Source organism: Ranitomeya imitator, chromosome 2 (genome assembly GCF_032444005.1).
Source record: "Ranitomeya imitator isolate aRanImi1 chromosome 2, aRanImi1.pri, whole genome shotgun sequence".
Taxonomy (NCBI): Eukaryota; Metazoa; Chordata; class Amphibia; order Anura; family Dendrobatidae; genus Ranitomeya; species Ranitomeya imitator.
This window is the reverse complement of record NC_091283.1, coordinates 399,906,415-399,931,917: the sequence shown is the minus strand read 5'-3', so window position 1 is coordinate 399,931,917 and position 25,503 is coordinate 399,906,415. Positions and strand designations below refer to the sequence as shown.

The window sequence follows — 25,503 nt, the reverse complement described above, 5'->3', positions numbered from 1 at the left end:
GTGGACAGTATTATAGTAGTTATATTCTTGTACATAGGGGCAGTATTATAGTAGTTATATTCTTGTACATAGGGGACAGTATTATAGTAGTTATATTCTTGTACATAGGGGCAGTATTATAGTAGTTATATTCTTGTACATAGGGGCAGTATTATAGTAGTTATATTCTTGTACATAGGGGACAGTATTATAGTAGTTATATTCTTGTACATAGGGGCAGTATTATAGTAGTTATATTCTTGTACATAGGGGCAGTATTATAGTAGTTATATTCTTGTACATAGAGGCAGTATTATAGTAGTTATATTCTTGTACATAGGGGCAGTATTATAGTAGTTATATTCTTGTACATAGGGGCAGTATTATAGTAGTTATATTCTTGTACATAGGGGCAGTATTATAGTAGTTATATTCTTGTACATAGAGGCAGTATTATAGTAGTTATAAAAGCACTCAGAATAGCGATTAATGCAATGTTTGAGACTGATTTTTGGTAGTTGTGAAACATTGCAGATAGAAGCCTTTTTCTCTGTGTAAGTAGCTGCTAATTACAGAGGGATAGTTGCCGCACTGTGTGTACATTGCAGATGGGGGTCTGTGCGGTCACACCTGTACTATCATTTGTAAGGCAACAGAGGGTGTGTCGCCCAGGCCCCGCCCCTACCTTCGCTGATTGGCCATTACGCGTTCCATTGATGTCAGCGCCGCTTCCTATTGGCCGCTGCTCTGCTGTGTGATGTCGGCGATAAGTTTAGTGTCCCCACGTGCGAGCAGCAGTGACAGCTCCGGTGTGTGCACGGTGACAGCTCCTGAGGTGTGTGCACGGTGGCAGCCCTGATGCTGCGGATGCTGCCAGCTGCATGGAGTCAATAATGGCAGAACATCGGGGACATCTCCATAGTGCAGAGGATAAGTGCAGAGCCTGCTGCAGGGTCACCTAACATGGCATGTCCTGGACCACCATGGCGCCCCCTACCGCCTCCCCTGACACACTGCCCAGGAGCATTCTCCGGAGGTCCGTGCTGCTCCTCTGCTCCCTGCTCATGTGCCTCTATGTCGTCTACTGCCTGCGCCTGCCAGGGCCCATTATGGGGGCCACAGAGGAGCAGGCTGGGTACCTGGCTATCTGGCGTGGCACAGTCAGGAGGGAAAAACTCATCCAGGAGGGAGTGGACGTGCGCCAGGGGGCGCTGTGGAGTCGCCTCTTCCCTTACCCTATGCAACCTCAGGGGGGCTCCACTCTCACCCCTCTGGGGGAAGGGAGCAAGAAGCTGCCCCAGGCCATCATCATCGGGGTGAAGAAAGGGGGCACCCGGGCCCTGCTGGAGTTCCTGAGGGTCCACCCTGACATCAGGGCTGTGGGGGCTGAGCCGCACTTCTTCGATAGGAACTATGACAAGGGACTGGACTGGTACAGGTGAGTCTGCACCGCCCCACACTGGCCAGCACTGGAATTGCACTGGAATAACGTGTGCCATACTATTAGGGATGGAGTCATTCATTCTTTGCTTTCTTCTATTCACATCCTGGAGAATTGTGCATGTGTGACTCTCCAGCTGGGGAGCTAGGGTGTGATGGGACTTGTAGTTCAGAATCCCAGGCTAGGATGCTACAGATCTGGTATGTTATCAGATCACTCTGCGATAAGGCTGCGTTCACACCACGATCTTTCGATGTTGTACTTATGAGTTATTAGGCTATGTTCACACGTAGCAGTTTTTTCTGCAGACAGTATAGAAGCTGCTTACATGTCATTTGTCTACAGTAAATGTTTAATAAAGTTAGTTTTATTCACCAAAAACGCAGCATTTTTTTCTTTAAGTGAATTTCAGAAAAGCAGCCGTTCTCCATCACAAAAAAAAGTACGTGCGAGAGATTTCTGAGCTCTGAGCTTCTACTGGTGCTGTAAAACGCAGCGAAAAAGCCGCAATGTGTGAACATAGCCTTATAGCGCTTGACGCTGTTTTTTTTTTTTTTTGACTCTCATTGGTACGTTATGCTTTGTTTTGATACTTTCTGGTATTTGGCTTTGGTATAACTGTACAGACGCAGTCATGTGCGGATTACACACGTCATTGGAGCATTTCCCTATCGGAAACATTCGATAAACTCGCGCTTATTTACTTGCGGATTTTCTGCATCTTCTGCAAATCAATGGGAAAAGTTGCACATAAGGCCGGTTTCACACGTCAGTGGCTCCGGTACGTGAGGTGACAGGTTCCTCACGTACTGGAGACACTGACTCACGTAGACACATTAAAATCAATGTGTCTCTGCACGTCAGCGTGTTTTCACGGACCGTGTGTCCGTTTTGAAAACACGGAGACATGTCAGTGTTCGTGGGAGCGCACGTATTACACGGACCCATTAAAGTCAATGGGTCCGTGTAAAAAACGTACCGCACACAGATGTTTTCCGTGTGCAGTCCGTGTGCCGTGCAGGAGACAGCGCTACTGTAAGCGCTGTCCCCCCAGCTTGTGGTGCTGAAGCCCCATTCATTTCTTCTCTCCAGCAGCGTTCGCTGGAAAGAAGGAATGAATAATCTTTTTTTTTTTATTTGTTTTTGTTTTTAAAATAAAGTTGCCGGTAATCTGCCCCCTCCCATCCCCTGTGCGCCCGCCCACTGGCATTAAAATACTTACCCAGCTCCCTCGGCACTTACATCCTCTCAGCGTCGCTGCTTGTCCTGTATGAGCGGTCACGTGGTGCCGCACATTGGTGATGAATATGCGGCTCCACCTCCCATAGGGGTGGAGCCGCATATTCATTACTGTAAAAAGCGGCACCACGTGACCGCTCATACAGGACAAGCAGCGACGCTGAGAGGATGTAAGCGCCGAGGGAGCTGGGTAAGTATTTTAATGCCAGCGGGCGGGTACACAGGGGGTGGGAGGGGGCAGATTACCGGCAACTTTATTCTAAAAACAAAAACAAATAAAAAAAAAAAGATTATTCATTCCTTCTTTACAGCGAACGCTGCTGGAGAGAAGAAATGAATGGCGGCTTCAGCACCAGATGCAGGGGACAGCGGTCACAGTTCCCCTCTGAGCCCTGATCCACTCCTGCACTCCTTTCCTCAATGCTGCACTGCATGCAACAACCTTTCAGGTTCTCTTCCTTCCCAGGAGACACAGCACAGTCCTGGCTGCACGGCTTCGCTGTCTGCTCTCTCAGACTTCTTTCTCCTTCTGTGTCTCAGACTGGCTAACTACTCCTCCAGACCAGATCAGAATACTTAAAGCTGGGGAAGCTTTCCTGAATCCGGGTCCTGAGCTCCCCCTCCTGGCCGGGATTCAGAATTTGTTGAATGCGTATGCTTACCTGGTAAAGGGAATCCTCCTTGCCTCCATGCATGACATCGCCCTCCCCGAAAGGAAGGCAACATCACTGCAACAACCGGTTACCTGGGGTGTTCCATTGGCATGGGATGATAATTACCCCTTCTGGGGCTGGGTTGGGGGCTTAATATTAATGAAGAAACATAAAATTAATTTAGGGGTCAGCTTTGGTGTCTGAATATATTTATGGGTTTGGTCTGGGGTCTGAATATATTTAGGGGTCTGGTCTGGGGTATGAATATATTTAGGGACCTAGTCTGGGGTTTGAATATATTTAGGGGCCTGAGCTTGAATATATTTAGTGGTCTGAGGTTTTAATATACTTAGAGGTCTGGGGTTTGAATATATTTAGGGACCTGGTCTGGGGTCTGAATATATTTAGTGGTCTGTGGTTTTAATATATTTAGAGGTCTGGGGTCTGAATATATTTGGGGATCTGGGCTGGGATCTGAATATATTTAGGGGTCTGATCTGGGGTCTGAATATATTTGGGGACCTGATCTGGAGTCAGAATATATTTAAGGACCTGGTCTGTGGTCTGAATATATTTAAGGGTTTGGTTTGGAGTCTAAATATATTTAGGGACCTGATCTGGGGTCTGAATATATTTAAGGGTCTGAGGTTTGAATATGTTTAGGGGTCTGATTTCGGGTCTAAATCTATTTAGGGGCCAGGTCTGGGGCCTGAATATATTTAGGGACCTGGTCTGGGGTCTGAATAAATTTAGGGGTCTGAGATTTGAATATGTTTAGGGTTCTGGTTCTAGGTCTGAATATATTTAAGGATCTGGTTTGGGGTCTTAATTTATTTAGACATCTGGCTTAGGGTCTGAATATATCTAGTGACCTGATCTGGGGTCTGAATATATTTAGGGGTCTGAGGTCTGAATATATTTAGGGGTCTGGTTGGTGTTTGAATATATTTAAGGGTCTGAAATTAATTCTGTGGTTTAAATGTATTCAGAAGTTCGGTTTTGGGGTCAAATCTGATGAAAATTCCTACAGATGCTCCGAGCTTATACTGCATAAGTGTGAAAAAAGCCAGACAACTGACAACTATTAGTCACTTATAATTCTGGAAAAGCTGAGTGACAACCCTCTGTGAGAACCATAATGGTGGCCATATTGGTTGTCATCCAGCTTTTCCAGTAACAGGTGACATTTCTGACCTGTTTTTAGGGGGTGCGCTTTATGGATTTTATATGTCTACAGTTACATAATACAAAAGTGAAAAAAAAAAAAAAATATATATATATATATATATATATATATATATATATATATATATATATATTGGATAAAGAAAATTTAAAAAGTTGCTCATTTGACACTTTTGTAGTAATCATTCCCGATAGATGAGAAGTTGATAATTCCAGCGTCACGCATCCTGGCCCATGACCCGGAAGAGCGGGATGAAAGGAGATCCGTCTTTCTAATGGCACAACGGCTTTGTATCAGCAGTAAAAAAAAAAAAGCCGAGCGCTCGAGTTCTTCCGAGTAACTCATCATCCTCCTGTTTAACAACCTTATTTTATTTCTCCTCTTCGAAGATTGTCATAAGAATCAATCAGGCCGGGATTTCATCTATCTGACAGCTTTCAGCCAAAAATTGCTGTAATTGTCTTGGGAGAGAAGATAGGAAAAAAAAATCAGCATTTCAAGGGGAACCTTCCTCGGTTCTGAAACTTCTGTTTAATCCGTCGTTTTATAATGTAGCGTGTAATTACGGGCAAACCGAGCTTTCTGAAATAATGCCCTAAGTTTCCCGGGCCTAATGACATTTGGTAAAAGTGCCGCCTCCTCCACCCACCTCGATCTCTTTTATTTTTCCAGCTGATTAACCGAAAACAAGAAAATCCATTCTGAGGAACCTTTGAGGCTTTTATGTTGTATTAAGCTACAGTCATTAGAAAAGATTATTTTTGCTACCAGTTTGCATTGCAGAGATGTGTTTCTGACAGATACCTACTGCTAACCGTTTCCTGTGACTTGACGTGAATGATGGATTAATAGTAACTTCCATATACCGTAGATGTGTATGATGTTAGTCATTGTCACCGCGGGAGGGGAGATTGGGCAACGCCGGTGTGATCTGATAATACGACGAATACGCGAGGCCGGGGCCTTCTGTCAAAGTCAATGAAGGCTCGGACACGTCTATGTGCTGCCCTTCTTTATGGGGTGGTATCACATAGCTGAAGTTACAAGTCCCACATGACTTTAAGGCATTCTTTCAGAAATCATTATTGGGTTGAATTGAATTTTTGTGTAAACCCGCCCCCTTCTTTTCACAGACGGCCCACGTGTTTTAGTTTTGCGTCAATCTAGCCAGTCACCATTTTGCTAAAGTTCTTTATATGGTTATTAAAGGGTTAAAAAATAATAAAAGATCATATTCGCCTTTCCTGGCCCGGTTGCTGAACTATCCTGCCGCCGCATATCCCATCTAGGTCCTGCATTCGCTTCTGAACTTTGATTTTTGGATCGAACTACTATGCAGTTAGGATCAGTCTTTGGTCTGGATCTTTCTGTGCTAACTAAGCATGAAATATTCAGGTGCCGCACAACACATCAGTGATTTTATTGCGCCCCAAGCAACTACATCCGGCCTCATCAGCACAGAGAGGTGCGATCCGAAGACCAATACGAAGAATGCTCCAAAGCAAAAGGAGGACCGGCTGTGGAGCTGCAGAGGCAGGGCATATAAGGGGCAGACATAGGTCCCATGAATATGTATGCAAGTCAACTCTGACGTCCAGCCACTGATGTTACCCCAATATACAAGCAAACTCTGGCCTTCAGCCACTGTTACCCCCCAATATACAAGCCAGTGTTGGCCTCCAGTCACTGGTGCTCCCCCATTATACAAGCTAATGTTGGCCTCCAGTCACTGCTGCCCCTCAATATACATGCCAGTGTTGGCCTCTAGTCACTGGTGCTCCCCCAATATACAAGCCAGTGTTGGCCTCTAGTCACTGGTGCGCCTCCAATATACAAGCCAACTCTGGCCTCCGGTCACTGGTGTCGCACCTGTACACAATCCAATGTTGGCCACTAGTCACCATTGCTCCCCCTTTTTACAAGCCAACTCTGGCCTCCAGCCACTGATGCTCCCCCAATATACAAGCCAACTCTGGCCTCCAGCCAACTTGCTCCCTTGATATACAAGACACCTTTTCCCTCCAACCATTGGTGCTACCCCAATATACAAGCCAACTCTGGCCTCCAGTTACTGGTGCTCCCCCACTATGCAATCGTCTCTAGCCACTGGTGTTCCCCAAATATACAAGCCTGGCCTCTAGCTACTGGTTCTCCCAGAATATACAAGCGGATCTAGCCTACAGCCACTGGTGTTCTCCCAATATAACGGCCAAGTGTGGCCTCAAATTCACCATAGTACTAATGATGTACAGGCCCCAGATCACTTCAGTTTATCAGCTCTACACCTCTTATCAGTGTGATTTTCCTGTACCCCAAGTGTTAGTGTGTAATAATCTAATCATGCTGTACCCCATTTGTCAGTGTTTGGTTATGCTGATGGAATATTCCAGCTTTACTTAAACTAGTTGCAGCTTCAATAGAGGTTATAATTTGTCTTCCATTGGGGCAACACAGCTCTGCCAAATAAGAATAGTTTTATCCTGGTGGATCTCTGTTTCCAACGCTATAATCTATGTGACCATAGGATTGTATGCATTCGCCTGTGAGATAAAATGACTTGAAGTTTCTTTGAGGACAGTTTTTGGTATGTTAGTTTGTTCGTCCTGTCTGTGCCAACCTTTCATTTTGGCCTTAGCGTTCAAGATGTCTGTACAAATTCAAAATATGGCACCGAGTGTGACATGGACACTAGTGAAAGGTCAGGAGACTGTTGTCAGCTCACAAGCCTCATCTACATTCCTTGTAGCAGCTGTGTCCGGCTGTGTGTCTGACTCCCACCAGTCTTTCCCACCATCAATGTGGCTAAAGCCCGCTTTACTTCACAGAAGGTATGAGAAGAAATATGAGAACTCGTGGAGATGCCAGATTTTGTCACTTGTGCATGCTCAGATGTTCTACAAAAATCCACCGTGGAACCAAAGCTCCACCAACGTCATGGAAGCTTTTCAGATTCCGTCCAGCCTATCGGCGCCCTATGTACTATGAAATAGTTAGCACCTTCTGTGTATTGTACCATGACAGGAATAAAATATCTTGCTGGTATCATGTTCTCCTGAAACGTGTGTTTCAGTCTTGGCTGACCGAGACCACATTTTAATCCCATTTTGATTGTTTGCAGGTGGATTAACAGAGATCCGACAGTCAGTCACCTGTGTGCAATCATTATTGTGCTTAAAATTGACATGGATATAGGGTTTAAATATGAAACAGATAACTCTTATCCTCCCAAATACATCAGGAACAAAAGGGCAAGGAACATTGCTGAATATTATTAAAAAACGTTGTCTATGTGCCTTCACCCCAAATATAAAGAAAACAACTCAAGATAATATATAAAAATATATAGAGTCTCAAATTCTGTCTGTAATGTGGTAGTAACAAAATAGTTATGGTGGTGAAAAATTGGAGATTTTGCATGGTTGAAAAGTTCGACTTGCTCCATTGTATATTATGTCTACATTTTCATTATAGATGCCAAACAATGGTAAATATCTATGTGTTGGATATTTTTCACTTACAGTTGAAAAGTCTTTCATTCTGAAGGTCAGAGAAATCCACACAGAAGAAATTTTCCATTTGTCTGAATTGTCCAAGACAACAAACATTACAGACCAATCGTGAAGAACAAGTCAACCACAAAATGGCCATTGGAAATTCTTAATGAAGGCCCAACTTTAGCCTTTAAAGTTTACAATGGTGGGATAATGGTTCCAATCTAAAAATCATCACCATCTTCATTGACTTCATGATGCATACTAGTTAACCTAGTTTAGTATGTATGGAGTAGATACGTTGTACGATGATAGGACTATAAAATATACCAATTAGAGCGACAAGTTGCTATATGATGAAATTATGTTGACGCTGTCCATAGGTTTAACTTCTACAGAACAATCTGAATATTCAGTTTCTGCCATGTTGGCAAACATATTGGAGGTGGATTGTCTTTTTCTCTGTTTCCCAAGGTGGAACTTTTGGCGTCTATATTTCTCTAATTTATTGGGTGGGAGAAAAATATGGATTACTAGAAATTCACTTTTGTAAAGTGGTGAAGGTTCTCTTTTATGTCTATTTTAAATATTGGAAATTTTGGAAATTGTCAAAACGTAATTAAATTGGGCAAATTATTTGCACTTCTTCTCACCAGTTTGGTTTTTAATCATTTGTACCATGTAATTGAGTTTGATTTCATTCTTGAGTTATGATTGTTCTAGAGGTTGGCAAAAAAAACAATTATCGTGAGATAGCCACCTGCCGTTGGCCTCTTCCAGGACTAGCTTTCTTAGTCTACGCATGTCGTCTTTGCTCTCTTGGTTTCGGAAATGAATTAAAGCAACTGACTGGATGCCTCAGGCAGTGCTACAGAATTCTTAACTCAATAAAGTGGTTGTCCTTCCAAGTCATCAGTGTGTACAATGTCTTCTCCACTTGGCTGGGTGATGCTGACCGCCTTTGAGAACATTCTCTATTGTCTTCGCCATGTTAATGAAGTCTGGCTGAAAACCATACATCTTAGCTAAAGACAGAAGTGTTGTGATCTATGTAAATATAACAGGGCCTGAATAAAACAAATGTGTGTCTGTTGCATCAAGATTGAAGCAGTTGATGACATCTAGATGCAACCCAAGTGCAGTGCAGATGGTCCGTGTACCACCAGTAAGTAGAGCGGAGAAATATTAACTACAGCTCGGAATAAAATGAACATAACAAAGAGGTCAATCTCCCAGAGGAAATAAGAATTGGACACTGTTTCGTCTGTCAGTCACACTGCATCATTCTGATAAGATAGACTCGTTGAGAATTCATGATTTCGAAGAAGCTTGAAGGATCTTCAGCCAGGTGTGCAGCGCTCAGCTGATAATGTCTGCAATAACCAGTGGTTGTTTTAGGAAATATTTTAGATTGCTAGGGTATACTTGTATAGTATAGAGATGTTAGCTTAGTCTCCTGATATACAATTTAATAACAAATGTAAATATATATCTGAGTAGATATAGAATATTACTTCGTCACATGAGCATATTTTTGAAACTGCACCATTAGACATATTGAATCCTCAAGTGTGTGCTAAAGTATCTGACTATCCATGAATGGGTCAATGTATCACATCTGGAAAGCATCCTGTGTACAAGAACATAGCTACTATAATACTGAACCCTGTGTACAAGAATATGACTACTATAATACTGTCCCCTATATACAAGAATATAACTACTATAATATTCCCCCTATGTACAAGAAAATAACTACTATAATAATGACCCCTGGGTACAAGAATATGACTACTATAATACTGCTCCTATGTACAAGAATATAACTACTATAATACTGCTCCTATATACAAGAATATAACTACTGTAATGCTGCTCCTATATACAAGAATATAACTACTATAATACTGCTTCTATGTACAAGAATATAACTACTATAATACTGCGCCTATGTACAAGAATATAACTACTATAATACTGCGCCTATGTACAAGAATATAACTACTATAATACTGCGCCTATGTACAAGAATATAACTACTATAATACTGCTTTTATGTACAAGAATATAACTACTATAATACTGCTCCTATGTACAAGAATATAAATACTATAATACTGCTCCTATGTACAAGAATATAACTACTATAATACTGCCCCTATGTACAAGAATATAACTACTATAATACTATGCCCATGTATAAGAATATAACTACTATAATACTGCCCCTATGTACAAGAATATAACTACTATAATACTGCCCCTATGTACAAGAATATAACTACTATAATAATGCTCCCTATGTACAATAATATAACATTTATAATACTGCCTCCTATATACAAGAATATAACTATTATAATACTGCCCATATGTACAAGAATATAACTACTATAATACTACTCCTATGTACAAGAATATAACTACTATAATACTACCCCTATGTACAAGAATATAACTACTATAATAATGCTCCCCATGTACAATAATATAACTATTATAATACTGCCTCCTATATACAAGAATATAACTATTATAATACTGCCCCTATGTACAAGAATATAACTACTATAATACTGCCCCCTATGTACAAGAATATAACTACTATAATACTACCCCTATGTACAAGAATATAACTACTATAATAATGCTCCCTATGTACAAGAATATAACTACTATAATACTGCCTCTATGTACAAGAATATAACTACTATAATACTGCTTTTATGTACAAGAATATAACTACTATAATACTGCTCCTATGTACAAGAATATAACTACTATAATACTGCTCCTATGTACAAGAATATAACTACTATAATACTGCCCCTATGTACAAGAATATAACTACTATAATACTATGCCCATGTATAAGAATATAACTACTATAATACTGCTCCTATGTACAAGAATATAACTACTATAATACTGTCTCCTGGGTACAAGAATATGACTACTATAATACTGCTCCTATGTACAAGAATATAACTACTATAATACTGCTCCAATATACAAGAATATAACTACTATAATGCTGCTCCTATATACAAGAATATAACTACTATAATACTGCGCCTATGTACAAGAATATAACTACTATAATACTGCGCCTATGTACAAGAATATAACTACTATAATACTGCCTCTATGTACAAGAATATAACTACTATAATACTGCTCCTATGTACAAGAATATAAATACTATAATACTGCTCCTATTAGACATATTGAATCCTCAAGTGTGTGCTAAAGTATCTGACTATCCATGAATGGGTCAATGTATCACATCTGGAAAGCATCCTGTGTACAAGAACATAGCTACTATAATACTGACCCCTGTGTACAAGAATTTGACTACTATAATACTGTCCCCTATATACAAGAATATAACTACTATAATATTCCCCCTATGTACAAGAAAATAACTACTATAATAATGACCCCTGGGTACAAGAATATGACTACTATAATACTGCTCCTATGTACAAGAATATAACTACTATAATACTGCTCCTATATACAAGAATATAACTACTATAATGCTGCTCCTATATACAAGAATATAACTACTATAATACTGCTTCTATGTACAAGAATATAACTACTATAATACTGCCTCTATGTACAAGAATATAACTACTATAATACTGCTTTTATGTACAAGAATATAACTACTATAATACTGCTCCTATGTACAAGAATATAACTACTATAATACTGCTCCTATGTACAAGAATATAACTACTATAATACTGCCCCTATGTACAAGAATATAACTACTATAATACTATGCCCATGTATAAGAATATAACTACTATAATACTGCTCCTATGTACAAGAATATAACTACTATAATACTGTCTCCTGGGTACAAGAATATGACTACTATAATACTGCTCCTATGTACAAGAATATAACTACTATAATACTGCTCCTATATACAAGAATATAACTACTATAATACTGCTCCTATGTACAAGAATATAACTACTATAATACTGCGCCTATGTACAAGAATATAACTACTATAATACTGCGCCTATGTACAAGAATATAACTACTATAATACTGCCTCTATGTACAAGAATATAACTACTATAATACTGCTCCTATGTACAAGAATATAACTACTATAATACTGCTCCTATGTACAAGAATATAAATACTATAATACTGCTCCTATGTACAAGAATATAACTACTATAATACTGCCCCTATGTACAAGAATATAACTACTATAATACTGCCCCTATGTACAAGAATATAACTACTATAATAATGCTCCCTATGTACAATAATATAACATTTATAATACTGCCTCCTATATACAAGAATATAACTATTATAATACTGCCCCTATGTACAAGAATATAACTACTATAATACTACTCCTATGTACAAGAATATAACTACTATAATACTACCCCTATGTACAAAAATATAACTACTATATTAATGCTCCCCATGTACAATAATATAACTATTATAATACTGCCTCCTATATACAAGAATATAACTATTATAATACTGCCCCTATGTGCAAGAATATAACTACTATAATACTGCCCCTATGTACAAGAATATAACTACTATAATACTGCCCCTATGTACAAGAATATAACTACTATAATACTGTCTCCTGGGTACAAGAATATGACTACTATAATACTGCTCCTATGTACAAGAATATAACTACTATAATACTGCTCCAATATACAAGAATATAACTACTATTATACTGCGCCTATGTACAAGAATATAACTACTATAATACTGCGCCTATGTACAAGAATATAACTACTATAATACTGCCTCTATGTACAAGAATATAACTACTATAATACTGCTCCTATGTACAAGAATATAACTACTATAATACTGCTCCTATGTACAAGAATATAAATACTATAATACTGCTCCTATGTACAAGAATATAACTACTATAATACTGCCCCTATGTACAAGAATATAACTACTATAATACTGCCCCTATGTACAAGAATATAACTACTATAATAATGCTCCCTATGTACAATAATATAACATTTATAATACTGCCTCCTATATACAAGAATATAACTATTATAATACTGCCCCTATGTACAAGAATATAACTACTATAATACTACTCCTATGTACAAGAATATAACTACTATAATACTACCCCTATGTACAAAAATATAACTACTATATTAATGCTCCCCATGTACAATAATATAACTATTATAATACTGCCTCCTATATACAAGAATATAACTATTATAATACTGCCCCTATGTACAAGAATATAACTACTATAATACTGCCCCTATGTACAAGAATATAACTACTATAATACTGCCCCTATGTACAAGAATATAACTACTATAATACTGTCTCCTGGGTACAAGAATATGACTACTATAATACTGCTCCTATGTACAAGAATATAACTACTATAATACTGCTCCAATATACAAGAATATAACTACTATAATGCTGCTCCTATATACAAGAATATAACTACTATAATACTGCGCCTATGTACAAGAATATAACTACTATAATACTGCGCCTATGTACAAGAATATAACTACTATAATACTGCCTCTATGTACAAGAATATAACTACTATAATACTGCTCCTATGTACAAGAATATAAATACTATAATACTGCTCCTATTAGACATATTGAATCCTCAAGTGTGTGCTAAAGTATCTGACTATCCATGAATGGGTCAATGTATCACATCTGGAAAGCATCCTGTGTACAAGAACATAGCTACTATAATACTGACCCCTGTGTACAAGAATATGACTACTATAATACTGTCCCCTATATACAAGAATATAACTACTATAATATTCCCCCTATGTACAAGAAAATAACTACTATAATAATGACCCCTGGGTACAAGAATATGACTACTATAATACTGCTCCTATGTACAAGAATATAACTACTATAATACTGCTCCTATATACAAGAATATAACTACTATAATGCTGCTCCTATATACAAGAATATAACTACTATAATACTGCTTCTATGTACAAGAATATAACTACTATAATACTGCCTCTATGTACAAGAATATAACTACTATAATACTGCTTTTATGTACAAGAATATAACTACTATAATACTGCTCCTATGTACAAGAATATAACTACTATAATACTGCTCCTATGTACAAGAATATAACTACTATAATACTGCCCCTATGTACAAGAATATAACTACTATAATACTATGCCCATGTATAAGAATATAACTACTATAATACTGCTCCTATGTACAAGAATATAACTACTATAATACTGTCTCCTGGGTACAAGAATATGACTACAATAATACTGCTCCTATGTACAAGAATATAACTACTATAATACTGCTCCTATATACAAGAATATAACTACTATAATGCTGCTCCTATATACAAGAATATAACTACTATAATACTGCTCCTATGTACAAGAATATAACTACTATAATACTGCGCCTATGTACAAGAATATAACTACTATAATACTGCGCCTATGTACAAGAATATAACTACTATAATACTGCCTCTATGTACAAGAATATAACTACTATAATACTGCTCCTATGTACAAGAATATAACTACTATAATACTGCTCCTATGTACAAGAATATAAATACTATAATACTGCTCCTATGTACAAGAATATAACTACTATAATACTGCCCCTATGTACAAGAATATAACTACTATAATACTGCCCCTATGTACAAGAATATAACTACTATAATAATGCTCCCTATGTACAATAATATAACATTTATAATACTGCCTCCTATATACAAGAATATAACTATTATAATACTGCCCCTATGTACAAGAATATAACTACTATAATACTACTCCTATGTACAAGAATATAACTACTATAATACTACCCCTATGTACAAAAATATAACTACTATAATAATGCTCCCCATGTACAATAATATAACTATTATAATACTGCCTCCTATATACAAGAATATAACTACTATAATACTGCTTCTATGTACAAGAATATAACTACTATAATACTGCCTCTATGTACAAGAATATAACTACTATAATACTGCTTTTATGTACAAGAATATAACTACTATAATACTGCTCCTATGTACAAGAATATAACTACTATAATACTGCTCCTATGTACAAGAATATAACTACTATAATACTGCCCCTATGTACAAGAATATAACTACTATAATACTATGCCCATGTATAAGAATATAACTACTATAATACTGCTCCTATGTACAAGAATATAACTACTATAATACTGTCTCCTGGGTACAAGAATATGACTTCTATAATACTGCTCCTATGTACAAGAATATAACTACTATAATACTGCTCCTATATACAAGAATATAACTACTATAATGCTGCTCCTATATACAAGAATATAACTACTATAATACTGCTCCTATGTACAAGAATATAACTACTATAATACTGCGCCTATGTACAAGAATATAACTACTATAATACTGCGCCTATGTACAAGAATATAACTACTATAATACTGCCTCTATGTACAAGAATATAACTACTATAATACTGCTCCTATGTACAAGAATATAACTACTATAATACTGCTCCTATGTACAAGAATATAAATACTATAATACTGCTCCTATGTACAAGAATATAACTACTATAATACTGCCCCTATGTACAAGAATATAACTACTATAATACTGCCCCTATGTACAAGAATATAACTACTATAATAATGCTCCCTATGTACAATAATATAACATTTATAATACTGCCTCCTATATACAAGAATATAACTATTATAATACTGCCCCTATGTACAAGAATATAACTACTATAATACTACTCCTATGTACAAGAATATAACTACTATAATATTACCCCTATGTACAAAAATATCACTACTATAATAATGCTCCCCATGTACAATAATATAACTATTATAATACTGCCTCCTATATACAAGAATATAACTATTATAATACTGCCCCTATGTACAAGAATATAAATACTATAATACTGCCCCTATGTACAAGAATATAACTACTATAATACTGCCCCTATGTACAAGAATATAACTATTATAATAATGCTCCCTATGTACAATAATATAACATTTATAATACTGCCTCCTATATACAAGGATATAACTATTATAATACTGCCCCTATGTACAAGAATATAACTACTATAATACTGCCCCCTATGTACAAGAATATAACTACTATAATACTACCCCTATGTACAAGAATATAACTACTATAATAATGCTCCCTATGTACAAGAATATAACTACTATAATACTGCCTCTATGTACAAGAATATAACTACTATAATACTGCTTTTATGTACAAGAATATAACTACTATAATACTGCTCCTATGTACAAGAATATAACTACTATAATACTGCTCCTATGTACAAGAATATAACTACTATAATACTGCCCCTATGTACAAGAATATAACTACTATAATACTATGCCCATGTACAAGAATATAACTACTATAATACTGTCTCCTGGGTACAAGAATATGACTACTATAATACTGCTCCTATGTACAAGAATATAACTACTATAATACTGCTTCTATATACAAGAATATAACTACTATAATGCTGCTCCTATATACAAGAATATAACTACTATAATGCTGCTCCTATATACAAGAATATAACTACTATAATACTGCGCCTATGTACAAGAATATAACTACTATAATACTGCGCCTATGTACAAGAATATAACTACTATAATACTGCTCCTATGTACAAGAATATAAATACTATAATACTGCTCCTATGTACAAGAATATAAATACTATAATACTGCTCCTATGTACAAGAATATAACTACTATAATACTGCCCCTATGTACAAGAATATAACTACTATAATACTATGCCCATGTATAAGAATATAACTACTATAATACTGCCCCTATGTACAAGAATATACAGTAGGGCAAAAAAGTATTTAGTCAGTCAGCAATAGTGCAAGTTCCACCACTTAAAAAGATGAGAGGCGTCTGTAATTTACATCATAGGTAGACCTCAACTATGGGAGACAAACTGAGAAAAAAAAATCCAGAAAATCACATTGTCTGTTTTTTTAACATTTTATTTGCATATTATGGTGGAAAATAAGTATTTGGTCAGAAACAAAATTTCATCTCAATACTTTGTAATATATCCTTTGTTGGCAATGACAGAGGTCAAACGTTTTCTATAAGTCTTCACAAGGTTGCCACACACTGTTGTTGGTATGTTGGCCCATTCCTCCATGCAGATCTCCTCTAGAGCAGTGATGTTTTTGGCTTTTCGCTTGGCAACACGGACTTTCAACTCCCTCCAAAGGTTTTCTATAGGGTTGAGATCTGGAGACTGGCTAGGCCACTCCAGGACCTTGAAATGCTTCTTACGAAGCCACTCCTTCGTTGCCCTGGTGGTGTGCTTTGGATCATTGTCATGTTGAAAGACCCAGCCACGTTTCATCTTCAATGCCCTTACTGATGGAAGGAGGTTTGCACTCAAAATCTCACGATACATGACCCCATTCATTCTTTCATGTACCCGGATCAGTCGTCCTGGCCCCTTTGCAGAGAAACAGCCCCAAAGCATGATGTTTCCACCACCATGCTTTACAGTAGGTATGGTGTTTGATGGATGCAACTCAGTATTCTTTTTCCTCCAAACACGACAAGTTGTGTTTCTACCAAACAGTTCCAGTTTGGTTTCATCAGACCATAGGACATTCTCCCAAAACTCCTCTGGATCATCCAAATGCTCTCTAGCAAACTTCAGACGGGCCCGGACATGTACTGGCTTAGCAGTGGGACACGTCTGGCACTGCAGGATCTGAGTCCATGGTGGCGTAGTGTGTTACTTATGGTAGGCCTTGTTACATTGGTCCCAGCTCTCTGCAGTTCATTCACTAGGTCCCCCCGCGTGGTTCTGGGATTTTTGCTCACCGTTCTTGTGATCATTCTGACCCCACGGGGTGGGATTTTGCGTGGAGCCCCAGATCGAGGGAGATTATCAGTGGTCTTGTATGTCTTCCATTTTCTAATTATTGCTCCCACTGTTGATTTCTTCACTCCAAGCTGGTTGGCTATTGCAGATTCAGTCTTCCCAGCCTGGTGCAGGGCTACAATTTTGTTTCTGGTGTCCTTTGACAGCTCTTTGGTCTTCACCATAGTGGAGTTTGGAGTCAGACTGTTTGAGGGTGTGCACAGGTGTCTTTTTATACTGATAACAAGTTTAAACAGGTGCCATTACTACAGGTAATGAGTGGAGGAAAGAGGAGACTCTTAAAGAAGAAGTTACAGGTCTGTGAGAGCCAGAAATCTTGATTGTTTGTTTCTGACCAAATACTTATTTTCCACCATAATATGCAAATAAAATGTTAAAAAAAACAGACAATGTGATTTTCTGGATTTTTTTTTCTCAGTTTGTCTCCCATAGTTGAGGTCTACCTATGATGTAAATTACAGACGCCTCTCATCTTTTTAAGTGGTGGAACTTGCACTATTGCTGACTGACTAAATACTTTTTTGCCCAACTGTAACTACTATAATACTGCCCCTATGTACAAGAATATAACTACTATAATAATGCTCCCTATGTACAATAATATAACATTTATAATACTGCCTCCTCTTTACAAGAATATAACTATTATAATACTGCCTCTATGTACAAGAATATAACTACTATAATACTATGCCCATGTATAAGAATATAACTACTATAATACTGTCTCCTATGTACAAGAATATAACTACTATAATACTATGCCCATGTATAAGAATATAACTACTATAATACTGTCTCCTATGTACAAGAATATAACTACTATGATACTATGCCCATGTATAAGCATATAGCTACTATAATACTGTCTCCTATGTACAAGAATATAACTACTATAATACTATGCCCATGTATAAGAATATAACTACTATAATACTGTCTCCTATGTACAAGAATATAACTACTATAATACTATGCCCATGTATAAGAATATAGCTACTATAATACTGTCTCCTATGTACAAGAATATAATTACTATAACACTGCCCCAGTATATACAAGAATATAACTACTATAATGCTGCCACTTATGTACATGTGATTGAAAGAGAGAATTGTTCTATAGGACTGGTGGTACTTTTGGGCCCGTCTCATTACTGTTTAGGCACCTTGTATGCCAGTTGAGTTGGACTAATGCCCAATATAGCAATTTATGATAGTCATTTTGCTTGCTAGAAACTGGTGTTATCAACCATCTCATGAGTTTTTCATGGAACTCTTCCAAAGTTCATTAAAACGTTATTTTTACAGAGGAAAGTTACAGATAGCCATTAAGTAAATGCAGATTAGGACATTGATCAACGAGCTGCCTACATGATCCTGTAATAATCTGGGGTGGGAGGGAATGTCCTTATCACCAACAGTCCACATGGAACATTGAAAAATATAAATCCATTACATCTCCACTGACATCCACAAGATTTCTGTGTATTAATGCTCCCACCCCCGGGTTTCCTGAATCATTAGATGGTATTTTTACCCTCTCTATAGGAAATCTTTTTGCTGCTGTGCCAACTCTCAGAACATTAAATGAGCGTTACACACCAGTGTTGTAGTTGAGGGCGAAGGGCGATACCCAATGTGCAGCTAATGATGGAGTTCTTTATAATCTAACATGATATTATACTAACTCCTGCATCTACAGGACAGATATTTATTCTTTGGGCCATCGGAAAAGGCAGTAAGGATTTCTTAACAGAAGAAAACATTTTCTATTAGAAAAATTTCCTTGAAGCACTTGGAAATATCCATGAAAGAAAAAGCCTAAAATAATAACTGCCTGGTATATTTAAAAGCACAAACCTTTCTAATTAAACCATAATCATTGCATAATGAAAACTTTTATAACTTTCTAATATAGCTTCTCTACCAATTGTTTACCATTTGGGTACGGTGTTGAGATGAGGATACATTACTATGTCATTTATATCAATATTTTATTTAAGTGAAAAAAATCATTTTGCCATTTTTATTTCTTTTTTTTGTTTGCAATTCTTATATTGCACTTAATAACCCAGCGAACTCTCATGGCACATCTCACTGGCAGAGCCGGTCTGGATCTACTAACATCCTGCTCCTCTGCTGTGTTGGGCAGACACTCAGCAATCATGGGATCACCAGTGCAGACACCCGGTGATCATATGCCCTCCAACTACAGTGGGTACAGAAAGTATTCAGACCCCTTTAAATTTTTCACTCTTGGTTTCATTGCAGCCATTTGGTAAATTCAAAAAAGTAGATTTTTTTTCTCATTAATGTACACTCTGCACCGCATCTTGACTGAAAAAAAACAACAAATGTAGAAATTTTTGCAAATTTATTAAAAAAGAAAAACTGAAATATCACATGGTCATAAGTATTCAGACCCTTTGCTTAGACACTCATATTTAAGTCACATGCTGTCCATTTCCTTGTGATCCTCCTTGAAAGGTGGTTCTACTCCTTCATTGGAGTCCAGCTGTGTTTAATTAAACTGATAGGACTTGATTTGGAAAGGCACACACCTGTCTATATAAGACCTCACAGCTCACAGTGCATGTCTGACCAAATGAGAATCACGAGGTCAAATGAACTGGCCAAGGAGCTCAAAGACATAATTATGGCAAGGCACACATCTGGCCAAGGTTACAAAAGAACTTCTGCAGTACTCAAGGTGCCTAAGAGCACAGTGGCCTCCATAATTCTTAAATGGAAAAAGTTTGGGACCACCGGAAGCCTTCCTAGACCTGGCCGTCCAGCCAAACTGAGCAATCGTGGGAGAAGAGCCTTGGTGAGAGAGGTAAAGAAGAACCCCAAGATCACTGTGGCTGAGCTCTAGAGATGCAGTAGGGAGATGAAAGAAAGTTCTACAAAGTCAACTTTCACTACAGCCCTCCACCATTTGAGTCTTTATGGCATAGTAGCCCCGTGGAAGCCTCTTCTCATTGCAAGACATATGAAAGCCTGCACAGTTTGCTAAAAAACACATGAAGGACTCCCAGACATTGAGAAATAAGATTCTCTGGTCTGATTAGATGAAGATAGACCTTTTGGTGATAATTCTAAGTGGTATGTGTGGAGAAAACTAGGCACTGCTCATCACCTGCCCGATACAATCCCAAAAGTGAAACATGGTGGTAGCAGCATCATGCTATTAGGGTGTTTTTCAGCTGCAGGGACAGGACGACTGGTTGCCATTGAAGGAAACATGAATGCAGCCAAGTACAGAGATATCCTGGATGAAAACCTCTTCCAGAGTGCTCTGAACCTCAGACATGGCTGAAGGTTCGCCTTCCAACAAGACAATGACCTTAAGTACACAGCTACAATAACAAAGGAGTGGCTTCAGAACAACTCTGTGACCATTCTTGACTGGCCCAGCCAGAGCCCTGACCTAAACCCAAATGAGCATCTCTGGAGAAAGATGAAAATGGCTGTCCACCAACGTTCACCATCCAACCTGATGGAACTGGAGAGAATCTGCAAGGAAGAATGGCAGAGCATCCCCAAATCCAGGTGTGAAAAATTTGTTGCATCATTCCCACTCACATTCAAATCAGCTCTCACCTCTGCTAAACAGGCGTATTTCACATCCCTCATATCTTCTTTATCCCACAACCCCAAACAGTTGTTCAATAACTTTAACTTCCTCCTCCGCCCACCACGGCCCCCTCCAACTTCCTTAATCTCTGCCGAGGACTTTGCCACGCACTTCAAAATTAAGATAGACCAGACAAGTCTTTGTTGTCCGACCACCACAACCCCTTTGTATGCCAGACCAATGCCCTAACCTCATAACTTCCCTCTCCAAAATCACTGAAGGATAGCTTTCTCATCTTCTCTCCAAATCACACCTCACCACTTGTGCACTTGACCCCATCCCATCTCACCTCCTCCCCAACCTCACCAGTACACTAATCCCATCCCTAACCCATCTCTTCAATCTTTCACTAACTTCTGGTACCTTCCCCTCTGCTTTCAAACATGCCACAATCACACCTATCCTCAAAAAGCCTTCTCTTGACCCAAGCGCTATGTCCAGCTACCGCCCCATATCTTTGCTCCCATTTGCTTCCAAACTACTTAAGCAGCACGTCCACGCTGAACTTTCCTCTCACCTTGCATCTAACTCTCCCTTTGACAACCTACAATCTGGCTTCTGTCCCCAACATTCCACTGAGACTGCCCTGACCAAACTTACGAACGACTTAAGGTACTGTCACACTAGACGATATCGCTAGCGATCCGTGACGTTGCAGCGTCCTCGCTAGCGATATCGTCCAGTGTGACAGGCAGCAACGATCAGGCCCCTGCTGTGCTGTCGCTGGTCGGGGAAGAAAGTCCAGAACTTTATTTCGTCGCTGGACTCCCCGCAGACATCGCTGAATCGGCGTGTGTGACACCGATTCAGCGATGTCTTCGCTGGTAACCAGGGTAAACATCGGGTAACTAAGCGCAGGGCCGCGCTTAGTAACCCGATGTTTACCCTGGTTACCATCCTAAAAGTAAAAAAACAAACACTACATACTTACCTACAGCCGTCTGTCCTCCAGCGCTGTGCTCTGCTCTCCTCCTGTACTGGCTGTGAGCGTCGGTCAGCCGGAAAGCAGAGCAGTGACGTCACCGCTCTGCTTTCTGGCTGCCCGGCGCTCACAGCCAGACCAGAGAAGCAGAGCGCCGAGGACAGACGGCTGTAGGTAAGTATGTAGCGTTTGTTTTTTTACTTTTTAGGATGGTAACCAGGGTAAACATCGGGTTACTAAGCGCGGCCCTGCGCTTAGTTACCCGATGTTTACCCTGGTTACCAGGGACCTCGGGATCGTTGGTCGCTGGAGAGCGGTCTGTGTGACAGCTCTCCAGCGACCAAACAGCGACGCTGCAGCAATCCGGATCGTTGTCGGTATCGCTGCAGCGTCGCTATGTGTGACGGTACCTTTACAGCCAAAGCTAACAGACAATTCTCTATACTCCTCCTTCTAGACCTGTCCTCTGCCTTTGACACAGTTGACCACTGCCTCTTACTACAGATCCTCTCTTCCTTTAGTGTCAAAGACCTCGCCCTATCCTGGATCTCCTCATACCTCACCAATTGCACATTTAGCATTTCCTACTCCCATACTACCTCTTCATCTCACCCCCTCTCTGTTGATGTCCCTCAAGGCTCTGTCCTAGGACCCCTTCTCTCCTCAATCTATACCCTTGGCCTGGGACAACTCATAAAGTCCTATGGCGACTGCAGAGACCCGTGTGTCGTAACCAGTGCCTTCCCCCGTCCCATCATTCCGTAATAAAAGATACCAACAAACCTGGATGGGTTGAACAGGTCGGTGACAGTTTATTATTTGCAAAGTAGAGAAGGGCAATTACACTTCGCGACGGACTCATTGCTGAAGGCCCCAGCCGACGACCGCTGGGCCAGCAAGCCGATGAGAGGTTACGAACCTTTGCCCCCCCTCTACCTACCGCTGTGACGTATATAAAAGAACGTCAACATTTTTTTATTTTTTTTTTAAATAATTTAAAACATTTTAACAGTAATAGCACAGTACATTCACCAGTTTATAAGGGAGGGAGGGTGGGACAACAGCTTCCAAGGGTCAGCCGGGGAGAAAGAGGGAGAACCTGGTCCCGTCACTAGAATTTAACCCCTGAGAGTGTGGCCTGACTCCCCTCCTCTCCCCGGTTGGTCCACTGGGTGTCCCAATCAGGACCTCACCTGGGGAAGTAGTGGGAGGGGGGAATTGGGCACTGCACAGTTTTCCCACCTAGCTATCCCTTAAGGGCTCTGCAGTCAGAGGCACGTTCCTTATACAGTACCATGCCTACCAGACTGCAGAGACCCGTGTGTCGTAACCAGTGCCTTCCCCCGTCCCACCACTCCGTAATAAAAGATACCAACAAACCTGGATGGGTTGAACAGGTCGGTCACAGTTTATTATTTGCAAAGTAGAGAAGGGCAATTACACTTCGCGACGGACTCATTGCTGAAGGCCCCAGCCGACGACCGCTGGGCCAGCAAGCCGATGAGAGGTTACAAACTTTTGCCCCCCTCTACCTACCGCCATGGAGGATCATGTGTATGACCTACACAGGACTCCGACCCCACACAGCATCATTAGAGCCTGTTCAACACCATCCCGCAAACCCTCCAAAAATATGTCGAGCCCGATGTCCGTGAGGTGGATGCCATCCGGTCTTAGTAAAGCTAAATTGTTCCCTTCTAGCTCTTGGTGGCGAACCACAATGCCGTAATTTTCTCTCACAAATTTCGACATCTTTGTTTTAATCCTTTTTCTTGAGTTTTCTATGGCTTTTACGTCCTTGGCTCCGTGCCAAACTGCTCGAGGAATTATCTCAGACCACACCACCACCATATCCGGTAATAAACAGACAAACCGTTCAATGTCTGTTGACATTACTGTGTACAGCACGGCCCCTTTCCGCTTGCCCAAATCATTGCCTCCGGCATGTAGCACCAGAACCACCGGCCCCTTGGCCCGCTTAGCGATGTCGACCATCTCCGGGAAGATCTGACGCCACCGGAGCCCTCTGATGCCTCTCCAGTTGACTTCCAGATTCGGGAAGCCAAAATTGGTTCCACCCGGCCTCAGTTTGGCCCTTTTGCATGCCCAGTAGACAAAAGAATGCCCCACTACCCAAACTGCGGGCCTACAGCTACCTGTAAGAGACAAAAAGTGTTAAAGCAGGTCTGGTCTTATGTATCTTGCAAAGCATGCGGATTTCCAGCGGCCCATTCTCTGCACCTCGACTTCCGATACCACTGCTCTAGCTGCTTCGGTAACCGCCCCTATTTGGAAGGAATGTGTCCCATATTCTTTTGGAGCCACGGCGACTGCCTCTAGGCACTGTCTAAAATTCGCTTGAAATTGATATTTTGTAAGAGGGGACCCGTCGGTGTGTGAAAGAAAAAATCTACCCGAATGTCTTACTACTGTATAGTGTTTGACTATTTTTAGGGGGCATATAGGGCCACCTGACGCCTTGACCAATACCCATGTCCCCCTCCCGGTGGGGTCACATTTGGATCTCCGTACTCTAATGCGCAGAGCTTCGCTACATATGACGACGTCTTCTTTGATTAAGCCGCCTACTGATGCTGTTTTTGACTGCGGCACTAATTCGCTGATACGAAGTGCCCTGAAGAAGGCGATTGCGAACGCTGCAGATATCAGCGTTGCCTCGTATTGCGACTTGCACACTGATGGAGATATTGCAATTATGTCGGCCAATGGCCTTAAGGAAACTGGGCGACGGCATTCCTGGCTAGGTTGCAGCCTTCTTCAGCCTTTAACGGCTTGATTGATGAAAAAATATTTGGTTACGTCCACCCACCCCAGCAGCTGACAGAAGAAGGCTATTCCTGATAGATGACGTTGCGCTAATGTCCCTGACGCACCTCTCCGCCTGAGCTTTTAGA

At 39.7% G+C, this 25,503-nt stretch overlaps 1 protein-coding gene across 1 annotated transcript in view; it reads left to right on the top strand.

The window, feature by feature from the left end:
* The first annotated feature begins 775 nt into the window (after positions 1-775).
* Positions 776-25,503, top strand: part of LOC138664158 (heparan sulfate glucosamine 3-O-sulfotransferase 3A1-like) — a 174,133-nt gene continuing 149,405 nt past the window's right edge. The window contains exon 1 of the mRNA XM_069750612.1: positions 776-1,417. Within this exon, the coding sequence (XP_069606713.1) occupies positions 948-1,417 (470 nt within the window). The 5' untranslated portion in view covers positions 776-947. The remainder of the gene's footprint in view (positions 1,418-25,503) is intronic.